The following is a 16,724-nucleotide window of genomic DNA, read 5'->3' as shown; positions in this document are numbered from 1 at the left end:
ATATATGTATCATATATCATATAATAAACACACACCTTTATTTGAAGTACTTGTGGAATGTCCATGAAAATTTGGCCATATACTCTGACGCTACTAAAATCTCAGTAAGCATAAAAGTGAAAGCAAGGAGCTTTCTCTACGGTACAGAAGTCTCAGTTTCTCAGGGAAGGAATGCTTCTACCACAGACAGGAGGACGTAGCAAATAAAAAGATAGGATGCCTACTTTTCAAGTTAATTTCATGTAAATAATATATTTTATTTAAATGTGATCCAAATATGACAGAGAGCATACTTGTGCTAAAATTACTTGTTCCTACGAAATCCAAATTTAACCAGGCTGCCTGTGTTTTATGTGATTTTCCAAATTAAACTTGAAGTTGAACCCCATCAACTCTGGGCTCGTGAGCAAGTGAGTGAATAGGCAAAGGGGAGTGATCTGGTGGCTGGGGTGATTCATCCTAATATCAAGGGTAAATGGGATTGCTTCTGCAAAATGGCATTTTATACTTATAAATTTGCACAAGCTCACACAGGTGCAAAGTAATGCATCCACGCTTGGTTCAATATTGCAAAAGATCAGATCCATCAAACAGGTGTTATAGCACCAGGGCATATCTCAGAATAAAATTCTACACATTAGTAAAAGGAAATAAATGAGGAAACTTTATGTACAAACATGAAACATCTCCAGTATATACTCATAAGTACAGATTCAAAATTATGCTTGTTATTAGAAATAATGAAAAATAAAAAGACATTAGTTTCTGTCTGGCCCATGTCTAGATGTCCCTTAAAGCCTCGTGTGTTCATATTGAGGCTTTTCAGAGGTGGCTGGATCTAGGGTATGTGAATGTGGATTGAGTGTGGTAGTGGGATTAAGTACTAGAGTACTAGATTAGTATACTGGCTGAAATTAGTTTAGTTCTGGGTGTGAGTAATAGAAGCCCCATCCTGGATGTGTGTGGCTGCAATCAATAGGCTTATAGCCTGCATGGAATATAAAGGGAGAGAGAGGGAAGGCAGACCTGCAGCTGCTGTTGCTTGCTGCTGCTCCTTGCTGCTTTGCTGCCTTCTGCCTGCCACATCATGAACTGTTTCTCCTCTGTGATGCTCCTCTGCTGTGTTGCCCTGCCTTAGAGCCAGCTAACTGTGGACTGAAACCTCTACAAACAGTGATGGGGCTGGGGAGATAGCTCAGTAGAATACATGCTTCCCTGGCAAGTGCAAAGGCCTGAGTTCAATTCCCAGTTCCGCCAAAAAAAAAAAAAAATACAAACAGTGAGCCAAAATAAACCTTTCCTTCTTTAACTTTGGGTGTAGGGTATTTTGTCTCAACAATGAGAAAACTAAGACAATTTCTTACTTTATATTTGTATAAAGAATCATTAGAGTGATATGCCCTAAACTAATAAAAACAAATCTTTGTTGGGCTAGCAAGATAGCTCAGTGAAATAAGTACCTGCTTTGGCAAGCACAGGGACCAGGGTCCGATTCCCGGTCCCACATTCCACACCAGCCCCGGGCATGGTGGCGCATACCTCTAAGCCCAGCACTGGGGAGGCTGAAAACAGGAGGATCACTATGAGTCTGAGCTGTATGGTGAGACTCTGCACCAAATACATTTAAAAAAAAAAAAAAGTAAAACAAAAAGTAAATCTTTGTTGAAGGCAAGAAAAAAATGGGGTACATGAAGACAAAATGGAATATATCCCTTTTAATACCTTTTTGAAGTATATGAACATTTTAAATTTTGAAATATATGAATACATTTACTATTTTAATATTAATTTAAAAATATTATTTCTACCTCACACTCACCCTTCTGAACAGCTGAATTCTATTTTTGATCCAAAAGCAAGATCTGTCTTAATTTCAATTGTGCCATGAGGTAAGTCTCCTGGATTTCTGCATGGTTTCTCTGGGAGATAAATTTAAATGACGGTTAGTGATTCCAAGTACTCACAGATAGGGCATCAGAAAAGAATGACTGACAGTTTCCACCTCTATTTTCATAAAGCACCAGATACTTCAATTCTCACTCATTTCCAACCTTGACTCCCTAAACTCATATTTTTGAAGAAAAAAATGCATAGAAATTTAATCTCATGTGTGTGCCTCAAAATCAGCAACTGAGAAAGTGGATGGTTCCTTCAGTTCAGGAAGTTTAGATCCTGACCCAACATTTCAAGGCTGCAAAAAGTGAGAGGAGGTTTGACACTTACTGGCACAGAAGACTTCGTACTTCCACTGGCCGTTGAGTCTGCAGGTCAGTGTCTGATCTGAACGGAGTCTGATGTAGCCAGGGCGACATGTGTATCTCAGGACAGTGTTAGTTGGGAACTCTGTCTCATTCAACTCCTTTGTGGGAGAAGCAAATAGTAAGGCAGGTGGGGGACCACATCTACCTGGACACCAAAATGACAAGAAGCACCAAAATTACATCTTCAGACTTCACATCTCAATGTTTCAATAGGATGATTTTAGGATAAGGGTACTTCTTTTCTCCTCTAATCAAGGGAAATCATAACTGCTATTATCCCCTTTCTTCAATGAACCCAAGAGTGATAAATATGTATGTTGATAAATGATAATGATAAAAGGCATAAAATTTTATCTCTTCTCTACTACATACGAGATAATTTATCTAAAATGGATAAAAGACACAATTTTCATCGGTCTATTAGATAATCTGTCTCTATTGCTACGCATATATCTATACAAAGCCAGAAATCCTTATAAGTACGCTTTGACATAAAAGTATTATTTCATTAAAAATAACATTGTACAGTGTGGGTTATCTCAGGGAAAGAAAACTGGGTGGCTGAGACATGGATAAGCAGAACATTTAATATTTTTTATCTTTTGGATTTGGAATGATAAGGAGGATGAGGCACGGAGGTGTTGAAGCATAAAGATATTAATCCTGCTTTCCTCACAAAACTTAAACACAGAGCCAATTTACCCTCACAAGTCCCTGTAGAAGTACACACTTCACCTCCCCATCCTAGTTAAATCCACAGAGCTGTTTCAAGCCATGACATGATTGGGAAGAGACTGTTTTTGGAAATACGTAGAGAAGAAATTCTAGAGGGAAATATCTAGAAAACTGCTTCATGTATAAAGCAAATTTCCCCTAAATCCCAGCTGGAAAAAAAACCTTTCTTCTCAACACCAATTTTGTCTAGAAGCTCACTCCTCTCCTCAGTTTGTGAAGTGTAGCTGACCTCTATTTTTCATTGTTCTTCTGGACTTGTTTCTCACTACTCACCAAGAACAGTGGCCAACAGAGAAGCGACCAACGTCATTTGGAACAGAGTTGGATGGGGAACTCCACACAGCCTAGAGAAGGGCCAGGCTCTCAGCACCCCACCTGGAGCTCTTGGGGGGTGCATGACTTGCTGCTTCTCTGATATATTTCTGCTGAAAGAACTCAATTTAATAAGCAGTCACTGAATTCCTACTTGTCTTAAAGCACTAAGATAAATGCTACCAGACCCATGTCTTCAAGGAGGTCACAGCCTAGACTGGAAGAAAACACAGAAGCACAAATGTCACAACACCAGACAGTGGGGGTTGGCTCTGCACAAGCATCCTGCTGCGAAAAGAGTTCAATTACAAATGGAGAAAGGGAGCGGGCGTCACAGAGAAGGCCACTTAGCTGGGCATGAGGACACACATCTGTAACCCCAGCAATCTGCTAGGCGTCAACACAGGAAGATTGCATATTCAAGTCCAACCTAAGTAATTTAGCAGCTCAGTGAGATCTTGTCTTAAAGGACAAATTAAATGAATCTGGCAATATAGTGCAGTGTGAAAAATCTTGTTTAAGGTGAAATCACTGGGAACATTTTTACTCTCTACCACTCTTCCCATCTCCCTGAGAGAACAACTATATACTAAGTTCACACTAGAGAGTCCTGGTCCTCAACGGAATATGTCAAGTTGAGCTCCAATAAAATATTGAATTTTATCTTTTATTCTTATACCTCTGTATGTGACCCCATCTGTCCCTAATTCATACCTAAGCCCATGTCCACTTGAGAAAAAGAGCTCCCTCACCTCACAGCTGCTTCTTCCCCACATGTGGAGTGGGGATCCTCTTAGAGTGGTTCTTTGCGCATGCTGTAGAGGAACCTGAGCTCTTCAATGAGTGAAGACTCAGATGAGCTCATCTTTCTAAAACCGAGTTCTGATGAAGCTGTTTCTCCAATTGCTGAACACCCCACTCCACGCATATCCTATGCCTTGAGCGTCACACATGGCTGCTAGCATAATTTTGCCAAACATAAATTAACCCACATAAAAATCTGCTACATGAATTTGCTTAGAGAAAATATGTTTGCAGAAATTGTATTAAATTGATCAGTTTGTCTAAAGAAATTGGGAAAGGCACATTCCATATCATGAAAATCAGACCACTAAATTATTTGTGAAATTCACAAAATGTGATAAATTTCTCCTACCCAACAAAAATTATGAAACCTATAAGTTTCTTCTACCCAAAAACAATTAGTTTTTTAATTCCAGTGAAACTGAAAAGATTAAAAACACTTGTCTTAGCAAAATAAAATTTAACTCTAAAAAAAAAAAACAGACAAAGTGAAATTTTCTCATATGAATTACTGTAGCTGTTATTAACACAAGAAAAATGTATATGTGGAATATATTCAGAAACAAATTCATTATAATGAATAACCACTAAGACAACAATATGCAATGTATTAATTAGTGAAACTGTGCTAGTAATTGGTTTTGAAACTGTCTCATTGCTATTTGTTTCTCAATAAAATTATTTAAAAAAGAAAAGAAACAAATTCATGACCAAGATGCAAACGTAAGATTAAACTTTTAGCTTTAAGAAATCAAACAAGAACAATTATGGCGCAGGAAGAAGATGTTAGAGATTACAATTTAACTGAGGAGCAAAAAGCAATCAAGGCCAAGTATCCTCCAGTTATTCGGAAGTATGAATATTTGGATCACACAGCAGATGTCCAGCTGCATGCGTGGGGGGAGACTCTGGAGGAGGCGTGCGAGCAGTGTGCCTTGGCCATGTTTGCTTACATGACTGGCACTGGGACTGTGGAGCCCCTCCAGACGGTGGAAGTCGAAGCCCAAGGAAGTGAAAGTACTTAGTATTGATCAAAGAAATTTCAAATTACGCTCAATTGGGTGGGGAGAAGAATTTTCACTTTCCAAGCATCCTCAGGGAACAGAAGCCAAAGCAATAACATACTCAGCAATACAGGTCTATAATGAAGAGAAACCAGAAGTTTTTGTGATCATTGACATTTAAGAAAGAAACAAAGAAAGAAACAAAGAAAGAAATGAGAGAGAGAGAGAGAAAAAAAAAAGACTTCTATGAAGAGCTGTTTTCTTTTATCTTGAGAAGATATAATTATTTTTTCTGGTATCTTTTGACAAATGGAAATTTACAGAACAGAAAATTTTAACTTAAAGTGTGGCTTTCAGAAGTAGAAAAAAAAAGCTGGGTGTGTTGGTATATGCCTGTAACCCCAGCTAGTCTGAGGGCTGAGGAAAGAGGGTCAAAAATTTGAGGCAGCCTTGGCATCTTTGTGAGATTTCATCTCAGAATAAAAAAATCAGAAGAGTGCTGGGAGGGCCAGACCTGGTGGTGCACCCTGTAATCCCAGCCCTTGGGAGACTGAGGAAGCAGCCTGTGAATTTGAGTCTGGCCTGACTGCCTACCAAGACTGTCTCAACATAAATAAAATTGCCTCTGTGATACAGAAAAAAAAAAAAAAAAAAAAATCAAACAAAAAATATATCTAAAAGTATTGAAAAAAGAATACATTCATTAGTTACATTCAAAAAATGTATTTATAATGACTGAATATGTTGAAATGAGTAGTCCTTAAACAGTGTTTGGTAAATTGATAACCTGATAAACCAATTTAGGAAATTGGCTACGGTGAATTCTGGGGCCTTCAGGACCTGGCAGTTACTCAGCTGGCTTTGTACCTACCTTTCCAGAAGTTTGGCCTGAGCCCCTGTGTCTGGGTACCCAGGGTTTCCTTCAGTTCCAAACACTTTCCTCATCCTACTCCTGTGCACATCAGCTGCCTTTTGCCCGTTCCCTCTATGATTCCTGTCCCTCCGCCTGTCCCTTGCCAAGTGTTCCCTTAGCCTCTAGACCACGTTCAGCTTAGTAGTTACAGCTTTCACCCTGATTTGGTTTCCAGCTGGCTTCTGAAGCCTGGCTCCAACAGCTGCAGAGAGCCTCACAGTAAGAGGGTGGTTCCTACTCAGTCCCACCTAAAACCTAACACTCACAAAGTCTAACTTGTTCAGTAAATGTCTTCTGAGCATAAATCCACAAGTGCTTAGTGATACAACTGTTTTCTAGAAAAATAATACTGTTCCCTTTCCATCCTTACCCTTGTGTGTGAGCTTTGTCAAGGGCCAATTTTAACTGATTTTACAGTATGACTCCTCTGTGTTTTAAGAAAAACTGATCCAAGGAATTTTATCATGAGCTCTTTTTCATCATCAACTGAAGCCAGCATATCATCCACCAGGCAGTGGGGGTGGGAGACAGTGGAAGAGGGAGGGAAGGGATGAACATGAGCTCTGTTCCCTTCACTCCCTCCACTCGCTATGGTACAGACACACTGAGACCTGACACCATAGTAAAGGAGTTCATTTCCTCTACCTCAGACTCACCTCAAGGCCACAGCCTTGGTGCTGGGGACAGGGGAAGGAGGTGCACCTAGAACTTGGGCCTGGGCTCTGGACTTAGACCCAAATTATGTGGGTGACTTAAATCCTGGTTCCACCATAAAGGAATCATGTGCCACGGGCAAAGACACTTGGCCCCAGCATAATTTAACTTCCTCTTTTATAAAATAAATACAATAATTGCACCTGTTCTCAGAATTCCTCAGAAGAGCTTGGCCCAGTGCACAGATGGCCCACAACGCACATCCGAAGAAGATATTAGAGAAGAGTATGATAGAGTAGGTGTTTGCATTCCCCTCTGCAAGAAGCAGAGCTCTGAGAAGTCAAAACATCACCATAGTGACTTAAATTATAATAAGGCCAACTGTTCCACCAGGCGATTTCATGCCCCATTGCAAAGGAACACCCACTGGGCTTGGGGTCAGAAGCCTTGGTCTGTCTCTTCTGTGGTTCTGGGCACAGTGAGACCCAGAGCAGAGAGACCCCAGGGCCCCTGGAGGCTGTTCTGAGGGTTTCTTCCTCCTCCTCAACCGTCTCTCTGGGAAGAACTCATCCCATTGACCACTTTGATCATCAAGCACAAATCACTCACTGTCCTCTGGGACAACTTCTTTAGTTTACATGCTCCATGAACTTAATTGGTAATAACTACCTTATTCTCTCCTATTTGACTATTCATACATGTAAGTTTGAAATCATTCAGGCTTTGTCTTCTCTCTTCTGGTTACTAACTAGTGGAATTTCTGTGCTTAGCTTAAAAATATATACGTTTTTGTAAAATCAGTGAAAGAAATCTTAACAAAATAAGGAGAAATATTCCTCTTCTCCTGTAGTAGTGAAAAGCGATATAATGCAGTGATAGTGCTGAATTTTCAAGCAATAATGCTAATCAAGGAGGCATTCCTAGACTCCTTGGTCCACGGGAAAGTTGTTGCATTGCTACTTGAGAGTAAGCTTTACTTAGAAAAGGCTGCAGTGCTGACTCGTTGTCTCAGAGAAATGTTTCTGTCTGGGATAATATTTAATGAACATTTCTGTTTTCTCAGTTACAAGTACATGTGAGTTTTCTTTGCAGATCCAGAAATACATTATCACTCATGCCTCTTCATCTGAAGTACTAAATATAAACTAAACTTTGACCGTGTTAGATCTCTTAGGTAAGCAAACAACCCTTTTTCCAAGGGGCGACAATTGACAGGATTTGCATCCGTATTTCCAACTACTTCCTTGGTATCTGCAAGGAACCTTGTATCCAGGGTGCTCCAAATTACCTTCCTCCAACACTATTTGATTTCTGTGCTATCTTGGCAAAAGCAGAAATTTCTACTAAATCTCCACCTAAGTCAGGCTTGCCACATGTCTTATGTCACCTTTCCATGTCCACAGTGGCCAAGTCCTGTGGAATTGACCATTGCAAAAGCATGGGCACTAGCCTCTCTTTCTCTCCTGTACTCCACCTCTGTGGTCCAGGAAGAAGTTCTCATCATTTCCTTTACCTTGCCCCAGATCACTGCAAGACTTTCCAAATATTTGTGCCCAGCTTCTATGTCAATACCATTATAGCCTTAAAAGGCAATTTGCTACATCACCCTGCTTGAAAATTTACATAGGCCCCCATTCCCATGGGTCCCCATTCCTCTCCCAGCTCACCATACTCCTCTTTTGCCAATGGAAAAGTACTGTGCTTCAAAACCCATGAAGGTACTTACCTTCTTCAAAATACCTCCTTCCCTTAAAAACATTTGCATACATTTGCATATAATATCTCCTGTGCGGGAATGCTCTTACCACTAATCTCCCTTTTATTCACTGGTCAGATCCAGGGCTACCTCCTTGGTGAAGAATTGTACAACTCGGTCAAGAAAAGCAAGTGTCTTCTGTATTCCCCTGGGACTTTGCAGATAACCTTGATCAAACTATTTTCTCTTGCCACCTGAAATAGATAGTGGTTTCCTTGAAGACAAGGGTGGTAGTTTTTCAACTTTCTGTCTCTAATCTTGTATCAAAACTGTGTATAATAATTATCCAACAAATGTAAAATAAATAAAACTCAAGTTAGTTCTGTCTTCAGAATGAAAATGATTGACTATCCCCTGAATGATATAATGCATGTAAATTGCCCGGTTAACCTTGGAAGACAGATGATAAGGTGTTTAGGCTCCCTTGTGAACTCTTGAGTTGTGATCTGGGTCATTTTTCCAGCTGTTTCTTGGGTTTCTCAGTAGAACTTGCACAGAACTCAGCTGACCACAGAGTACAAGGATGGAGGTGAGAATTCGCAAATTGAGGGGACCTGATTTTGGCTTGTGGCAATGGCACTATCTAAATCTATGATTGGGAGGAAGCTATATTATCTCCTTGAAACTACATTTTCTCTTCTCCAAAATGATGACACTTAGCATAACTTGTCTATTTTATTTCCTACAAACTCCACCATTCAGTACCTGCTCATTGAAAAGCTGAGACTATGCTGGCAAATTCCTATGTATTTCAATAACATTGTCACCTGTTTCTTAGAGAAAGGAGATCAGTTCAAGAACTATAGTCAAAATGGTAGATATTTTGTGAAAAACATTGTCCACACTTGTTTACAATCTGAAAGGCATTGGTAAGAATAGTTTATAATATGAGATGATCTTTTAAATAATTCATTTTATTTGTCTAAATTCCCCTTTAAAAATCAAACCCAGACTACCTCTGGAAAACTCGTCTCAAACCCAGGGTCTTAATGATCCCCCTAAGTACTTCACAAATCTCTACCCTTGCCTGTAGGTGGGCACCAGGCATAAAAACAGAAACCTCCTGAGGAACAGAGTACATCTCGAGGTTTAAGTTGCTCAGCCTGGCAGTGTGGCACAGCAGGTTCTTCAGGGTGCCTATGGACACGAAGTTTTTTATGAAGCAGAAGGTAGTGAGCTGGCAGCAGCTGCTCAAGGAAGGCAGAAAGACAGAGACCTGTGCACCAGTGATCCCACAGTTTTCCAAATGCAGGGTGGTCAGGGTGGATGAAACGTTCCTTAGCAAGTGTTGGAGAGGCTCAGGACTGAAAGATGTCAGCCTGGTACAACTCAGAATCAAGTGCTTTAGCTGTCTGATCTGCTCAGAGCAGGGCAGCAGGTTCCAGTCAGAGAGTGAAAGCTGACAGTTAATTACTGAGAGGGTTTAGGGGATCATTAAGCCACCTTACCATCCCAGGGGAGTCTGGTTTTATACTTTTAAAGGTGAATTCTGGTGCCACTGGAAATTATACAAAAAGCACAGCAATCCATGCCTTGGCTGTATCTCGGTGTAGAGGAATGTACATATCACAATTTTCCTTCAGGGCCCAAGCAATGCTAAGCTCTTCTTTCAATGTGAGTGTGAAAAGGACAGGTTGGTCATCAGGCAAGAACCCTGGAGAGGGCTGGGGAGATAGCTCAGTAGAATAAGCACTTGCCTGGCAAGCACAATGTCCTGAGTTCAATTCCCAGTACCACAAAAAAAAAAAAAAAAAACCTGGAGAATCATTGCCTTGAAAGTAGAAGTGATATTTGTGGACTTGGCTTTCAGGCAGGATCAGAAATAAAAATTTGAATGTGGGATGCCAACTGAGGCATGAGATGAATGTGTGTAGGAATGTAAAGCAATCATCAGAAATAAAGAGAGTTGCATGTGTTAAAAAAAAAAAACAGGGTCTTTTTTATATCTTGGCTTTCAAGTAATATCACTCCTCAACTCTAGAGAGAACTTGCCTCCACCCTTCTTCCTTCACTCCAGAATCTATTTCTCTATTAGCTTCTTCCCTCTGTATTCATATTATATTCAGAAGTGCCTCTAAGCCTAACCAAACCTTATCTTATGCCTCCTCCTCTTCAATACCTGCTACTTTTCCTTCTCCTAGCACCATTGAATTCAGAATCAGAAAGGAATTGGGGAAGACACGTTAAAATGAGGACAGTGTCTGGCCAGCTCACGGAGAAGAGGATTTCAAGAAGAAAGAGTAATTGACTTAAAGTATTTTGCTCCATGTTGTTCTTGACTTGATGGTTGTGAAGAGAAATCTGCTGTTGTTCTGAAGGGTTTTCCTTTAAATATGATCTGTTTCTTTTCTCTAGAAGCTTGTAGAATACTGTTCCTGTTTTTTATTTTTATATTCATTTAAGTTTATAAATAACTTTTTACAATGTGCAATCTATTATTAATCCCATGTTATGCATTCATTTCAGAAATATTTCTCTAAAAATCACCTTCTACATCTTATATCTTTCACATCTCAATGTTTGTCTACAATTTTTAATTTTCTATATAATTATTATTGATTTCTAACAAAGTTAATAATGAGAAAAAAAAGTAATTGACAAGACAGATTTAGAAAACAAGGGACACAAAGATAGTAAGAGCTGATTAAGGATTCTAGCCTCAGGGACAAACTGAAGGCTGACTGCCCATTACCAAATCTAAAGGGCTTTGCTGTCTTGGATGTCAGTGAGAAGTTAGTAGAACCTCCAAGAAAAATTATATCATTTTCTAGAATATAGACTGTGGAAAATAAATCCCTGATATTTCTCTTTGAGAAGTCTTTTCCCTTTTGCCTCAATACTCCTATGTGGGGATATGATAAAAAAAAAAAATCAACAAACCAGGCAGACTACAGCAGGGCACACCTGTAATCCCAGCATTTGGCAGGCTGAGGCAAAAGGTTACTACAAATTTGAGGCTAACCTGGGCTATTTAGTGGTTCAAAGCCAGCCTCAACTATATAGGGAGAGCCTGTCTCAAAAAAACACCACCAACAAAATCAGCAAACCAAACACACTTATCTCTGGGGTATGATAATGAGAATAATATTATCTTACACGTTTCTCCGCATTATTTTATTGACAGACTGACAAGCATCACAGCAGAAAAACGCACAGAAGAAAAAAGGGAAAGGGGCTTTATTATCTTTGAGCACATGGAGAGAATGTGGGGAAGATGAGGGATTCTCTGGAGTTGAACAAAGGGAGGCTGAGGCTTTTATGGCCTTTGGCCAGGGGTGGGGTTTGAGGGGGATGTTTAGATACACCTGAGGAGCTGACTGGGGGCTTCCCTGAGGCAGTGGAAATGGTGAAATGAAATTGCACCCTGGGCTGAGTTGGAGAAGTGGGGGCAGGTGGTCTCTGGGAAGATAAGATGCTGTTTTAAGGGCTTCAGCCATATTAGATGACCACCCTAATAATTCAACAAGTCATACTGGGGCCAGAACCCATCACAGACATCATTACTTATCAATTTATAATGGAAACTTAAGGGGCTGGTGAGATGGCTCAGTGGTCTAAAGCACCTACTTAGAACAAGCTTAGCAAAGCACAGGGACAGCGGTTCAACCCCCCAGCACCACATGCCAGCCAGCCCCGCCCCCTGGTGGGCTGAGCTGGCCACACACACATAAACAAATAAATAAATAAATAAAATTTTTTTTTTAAAAAAAAAAAAGAAACTTAAAGCTGAGGGAAGTTAAATTCCACTTGAAGTCACATGATCCCCTAATGTAGTACTCCAGAAAAGATTTCTGCAAACATCACCAAGGTTTGTCTCTGATTATCCTTCCAATCCTATGCTCCCAAAAGGCCCCAAGCACTAGCTTTTCTGCCAAAACCCCAAAACCTCCCCCAAGTAATCCACTGACCTGCAGTAAGAGAGGAAGGCTGTGTTGTGGTGCCTTGGTGCGTAGAGTTCTAGTTCCTCCTGAGATCAGGCTTTAACACAATGTCCTGAAGAGAGCTAGTAACCTCTCCACTAAAGAAACCCCTCACTTCTAGCCATGCAGTTGGCTGCTCCGAGATAGCTGAGTGAAGACGGATGGGCAGAAACTCCTCTGGCCAGTGAATGATTAACAGCAGAGATGGAGCAGCGCTGTTTACTTAATCTACCTCCTCTTCAATAGCCCTGTTCTTAATAACATGTTGCAATCATTTTCTCCTCTGCCAACCATTTCCCCTAAATGAAAAGGTAATTTGAACTTGATGCCAGTACTCTATTTTCTTTTCATAAACATAAGAGGGTGATGCAAGATGAAACCCAGCTGCCCTGGAAGTCCTGAATACCACAGCACCCAGTCAACCACCCCCAAAATGATCCACTTCCTGTAACACTACATCTAGAGGTATTCTGGAGGCTCCTGGCTTTAAGTCTTGATAGGCACTAGTCTCTGTTCCATCCCAAGGAGGTACAAAAGGTGAAGAATTGTTCAGTGAGTTGTTTTGGGGTTTTTTTGCTTTTGTTTTTATTTTTGTACCAGAGATCAAACTCAGGACCTTGAGCTTGCCAGGCAGATGCTTATGCCACTGAGCTATCGCCCCAACCCAAAGAATTATTCTGTTGAGTTTCCTGCACTGGGTTGAGACAGCTGAAGTGTACTCAGAGCTCAGCTAAGGACAAGCTCCCACAGCACTTCTGGCACATGCAGAGTGCCAGAAGACCTCAAGCAGTCAGCCTGTCACGAGCGCTGCTCAGGACACAAGACGGGTGTCCGTGTTTCCCATAGGCTAAAAAGAAACTCAAACCCTGATATCATCCAATTAAGTCTGTGTCCTAAACCGCAGATATGTGTGCTAAGAAAATGTAAAAGATGATCCTAGGGCTGGGGGTATAACTCAGAAGCACAGCCCCTGCCTGGCAAGTATGAGGTCCTGAATTCTATTCCTGGTACCACCACCACACCCAAAAAGAGTGATTCTTTTTCACATCATCTTTTCTGGAACGTACACTGAAAGTCTCATAAAGTATTCAGAAATGAAGGAGTTAAGTGCCATTACAATATCGATTTCCCTTTTAGTTCATGTTATCTCCTATTCCTCCTTCTCACCCCTAACTATAGAAACATTTTATGTCTTTCTTTCAAAACAAATCTCTTCACAACTTTACTGAATGAACCCACTGTCAGAGCTTCATTCTCAATGAGAGGAATTTCCATCCTACATCTTTATCTCTTATTATTCTCCTACACTCAAACCTATTGGTTGTTCTCCTTGATGTTGTTGTTGTTGCAGGCCAGGGGGCATCTTGCAAGTACCTTATACTCAGATCATCTAGAGAGGAATTTCTCATCTCCTACCTGGTAGCTTTATTTTATAATCTCAAATCTTATCTAGGTCCTCCGACTAGAATTTCAGGCTTGCCTTCAACTCTGTATTTCCCTAAGCCTCCAACATTCAATCTGTTGATAAGTAGTTTTGTGGTTTTTTGAGCTAGATTTTGCTACATAGTCAAGGCTAACCTAAACTCCCTAGTACCCAGGCTGATCTTAAACTCAAAATCTTGCCTCAGCCTCTTGAGTGCTGGGATTACAAGGGTGTGCCGCTATGCATGATGACAAGTTGTTTCTATGTGAGTTTCCCAATGTTTCTCATTTCTATTACTTTTTTTCCCCATTTCTACTCCCACTAAACTAGTTCAGGTTATGTTGTCTCTTATTATATATGGGTGTTTTAATCTGTTGTTTGCTGCTATAATGGAATGCCAAAGATTGCATACTTTATGGTGAAGATAATTCTGTCTTAGTTTTGGAATCTGGGAAATCCAAAACAGAGGATTTCCCTTGTGGAAAGATAGAAGGGCAAGAAAACACAGGCATGGAAGAAAGAGGGGAACTGAATTCATTTATCAGGAGACCATTCTGGTGATAAAAAACCCACACAGTAACATCACCCCAGTCACAAGGGCTTGTTTCTCATGACCAAGTCACTTCTTAAAGTTTCCATCTCTCAATACTATGGCACTGGGGCTTGGTTAGATCCCAAAACATCAACTTTGGAGGCCACTCACCAGGCTGGAGACTATTGCACTAGTCTTTCTCTTGGCTTCTCCATCACTATTCTTTTTCCACTTCAACTGATACTTCATGCTAGTGTGAGATGAATTTTCCTCTATGTCCTTATTTTCCTGTCCTTATCATTCCCTTGCTTGAACGTCACTCAAGTCTACTCACTGATTAGCAAAATTAAATGCACGTTCCCTAACGTGTCATTCAGAGCCCCCTGCCAACAGTCTCCACCCGGCCTCTCCAGCCTTCTCTTCTGCCACCTCCATGCCTCATCCGTGCCAACTCAGGCTATGCGCTATCTCCTCAATATGCCCCACTGTTCCTGATGCAAAGAACTGTCAGACTTTCATTTTAAAATGCTAAAGTACTTTTAAGAGATTTAAGTATTTACCTGTAATTCCAACATTCTATGAAAATAGCTCCCACCCGCAAACATTAATGTGCAGTCCTTTCTTATAAGAATAAAGACCTTACATAAATATGAGCATAAGTATTTGTTTTATTTTTTACCTGAGGTTTTATTTTCAAGATTTTCTGGTTTTCCATAATAACTTTACATTACATTTGAGAGGTGACTAAATTACTTAAACCTTTCCTCCAAGAGCAAGGGTTGTGGCACACACCTACAGAGCAGTACTCAAGAGGCTGAAGCAGGAGAATCACCATGAGTTCGAGTTCACTCTGAACTATGCAGTGAGTTAAAGTCTATCCTGAACTACATAGGAAGATTCTCTTTCAAAAAAGCAAAAAAACAATTTACTTTCTATAATTGGACATTTCACATGCTTAGTATAGACTATAATATACTTAATAACTTCAAATTAAAATATATTCCAGGTGTGCATTTATTTGATTAAAATAGGTATACTCCCAGCTCCTTCTTACTTCATTGTAAAAATATTCTTTCTACTTGGAATATATTCCTTCCTAAACTTTGTCTATAAATCTTATTTTTTGAAAGTACAAGGACTGGGAAGATAGCCCAGCAGCATAAGCACCTGCCTGGCAAGTGCAAGGTTCTGAGTTCAATACCCAGTACCAAAAAAACAAAATAAAGCAAAACAAAAACGTACAAATAACTATGGCAGCTTCCTTGAAAATTTCTCTGCATCCCCTGCCCCTCTTGTGTGCTTCCGGGCACATGGCCCCTGGAAAGAGCTGATACTCTCCCACTCATCCTGCAGTAGCCACTCTGAGCTGCATAGTAAGTTAACTATATAACCGTGGTTATATAGTTCTTGTGTCTACTCAGACTTTTAACTACTTAAAAGTCCATTCTTATTTTCCTTTGTAACTTTATGTGGTGGATTAACTAATGGCAATCTTGTAACATCCAACTGATCTGAATGGCCTGGTGCTGGGTGTGAAAGGCCCACCTGGGGATTGTTGCCAACAGCATAAAAGAATTGGACAGGAAGAGCTAGTGCTGTTGTTCCTCCTGGAGCAGCTTGTCCCACTGGCTTTCCTGATGTCACCTCAGCTGTTCTCATCACAGAGGAGCGTGGGACCTTGCTGTCCCTGAGGATGGCTGTGGTTCTCTTTGGGGGACTGGTCCTTACCTTGAACATTGCTTCATAGCTCCAGTGCAGATACCTCAGCCTGATGGAACAGATCCTTCACCTCACAGGCACAGACTTTCTAGCTTCCACCACTGGTCTTTGGGCCTTCCCGGGACAGATCCTTGATACAGACTTTCATGAGACTTTGTCATGGGCTCAGGCCTCCAGCTGGACTCATAGAGGACATTGCCATGGGCACTAGCTCTTCAACTGGACTCATGCAGGACGTTGCTGTGGAGTCCTAGCCCTCAGCTGGGTTCCTTGGGTCTCTAGTGTATGGATCTCCTGCACTCTTTTGCATTTGACCCTTTTGGTGAATATTATAAACTATTCATTTGTAAACCTTGAGTACAACACTTCACCTATAGATCTTCCAGTACTGCAAGCTGTCCTTTGTAGTCCGAATATATTTTACCCGGACCTCCCATGTGTTGCAGTGGGAGTCAGGATGAGAAATGGGGAAGGAGTCTGTCAGGCCAGCTCAGCCTGACATTTGCTAAGTCTTAGGATTCTAATTTCCTCTACCCTTCAAAAAGCAGAAGAGACCTCCCCCACCCCGCCCGCTGAGTAGGAATTTCTGCCGAGTTCCGGGAACCCCCAGACCCAGTCCTAGCCCAGGTCTGGTGAGTGTGCGGAGAGCTTCCTGCTACCATGCGCTGGTGGGACCAGTCCCAGCCCAGGC

The 16,724-nt window shown here is 40.9% G+C and overlaps 1 protein-coding gene and 1 pseudogene across 7 annotated transcripts in view; one reads left to right on the top strand and one right to left on the bottom strand.

Annotated features, from left to right (window-relative positions):
- Nucleotides 1-12,541, bottom strand: part of C4bpa (complement component 4 binding protein alpha) — a 40,675-nt gene extending 28,134 nt beyond the window's left edge. For 2 of the 7 annotated variants that reach the window (XM_023701222.1, XM_004641197.3), the window contains exons 1-4: nucleotides 12,348-12,538; nucleotides 3,270-3,418; nucleotides 2,224-2,406; nucleotides 1,820-1,919 (exon numbers count right to left, since the gene is read on the bottom strand). In XM_023701222.1, the coding sequence (XP_023556990.1) occupies nucleotides 1,820-1,919; nucleotides 2,224-2,406; nucleotides 3,270-3,393 (407 nt within the window). In that variant the 5' untranslated portion in view covers nucleotides 3,394-3,418; nucleotides 12,348-12,538. Of the gene's footprint in view, nucleotides 1-1,819; nucleotides 1,920-2,223; nucleotides 2,407-3,269; nucleotides 3,422-8,488; nucleotides 8,634-12,347 lie in introns of all 7 variants that reach the window. The other 5 variants (XM_023701220.1, XM_023701221.1, XM_023701219.1 and 2 more) reach the window with 5 other exon arrangements.
- LOC111812606 lies at nucleotides 4,880-5,321 on the top strand (annotated as a pseudogene).
- Nucleotides 12,542-16,724: the final 4,183 nt, after the last annotated feature.

The sequence above is a fragment of the Octodon degus genome, unplaced genomic scaffold (genome assembly GCF_000260255.1).
Source record: "Octodon degus isolate 3935 unplaced genomic scaffold, OctDeg1.0 scaffold00131, whole genome shotgun sequence".
Lineage (NCBI taxonomy): Eukaryota > Metazoa > Chordata > Mammalia > Rodentia > Octodontidae > Octodon > Octodon degus.
This window is presented reverse-complemented; position numbering and strand designations above follow the sequence as displayed.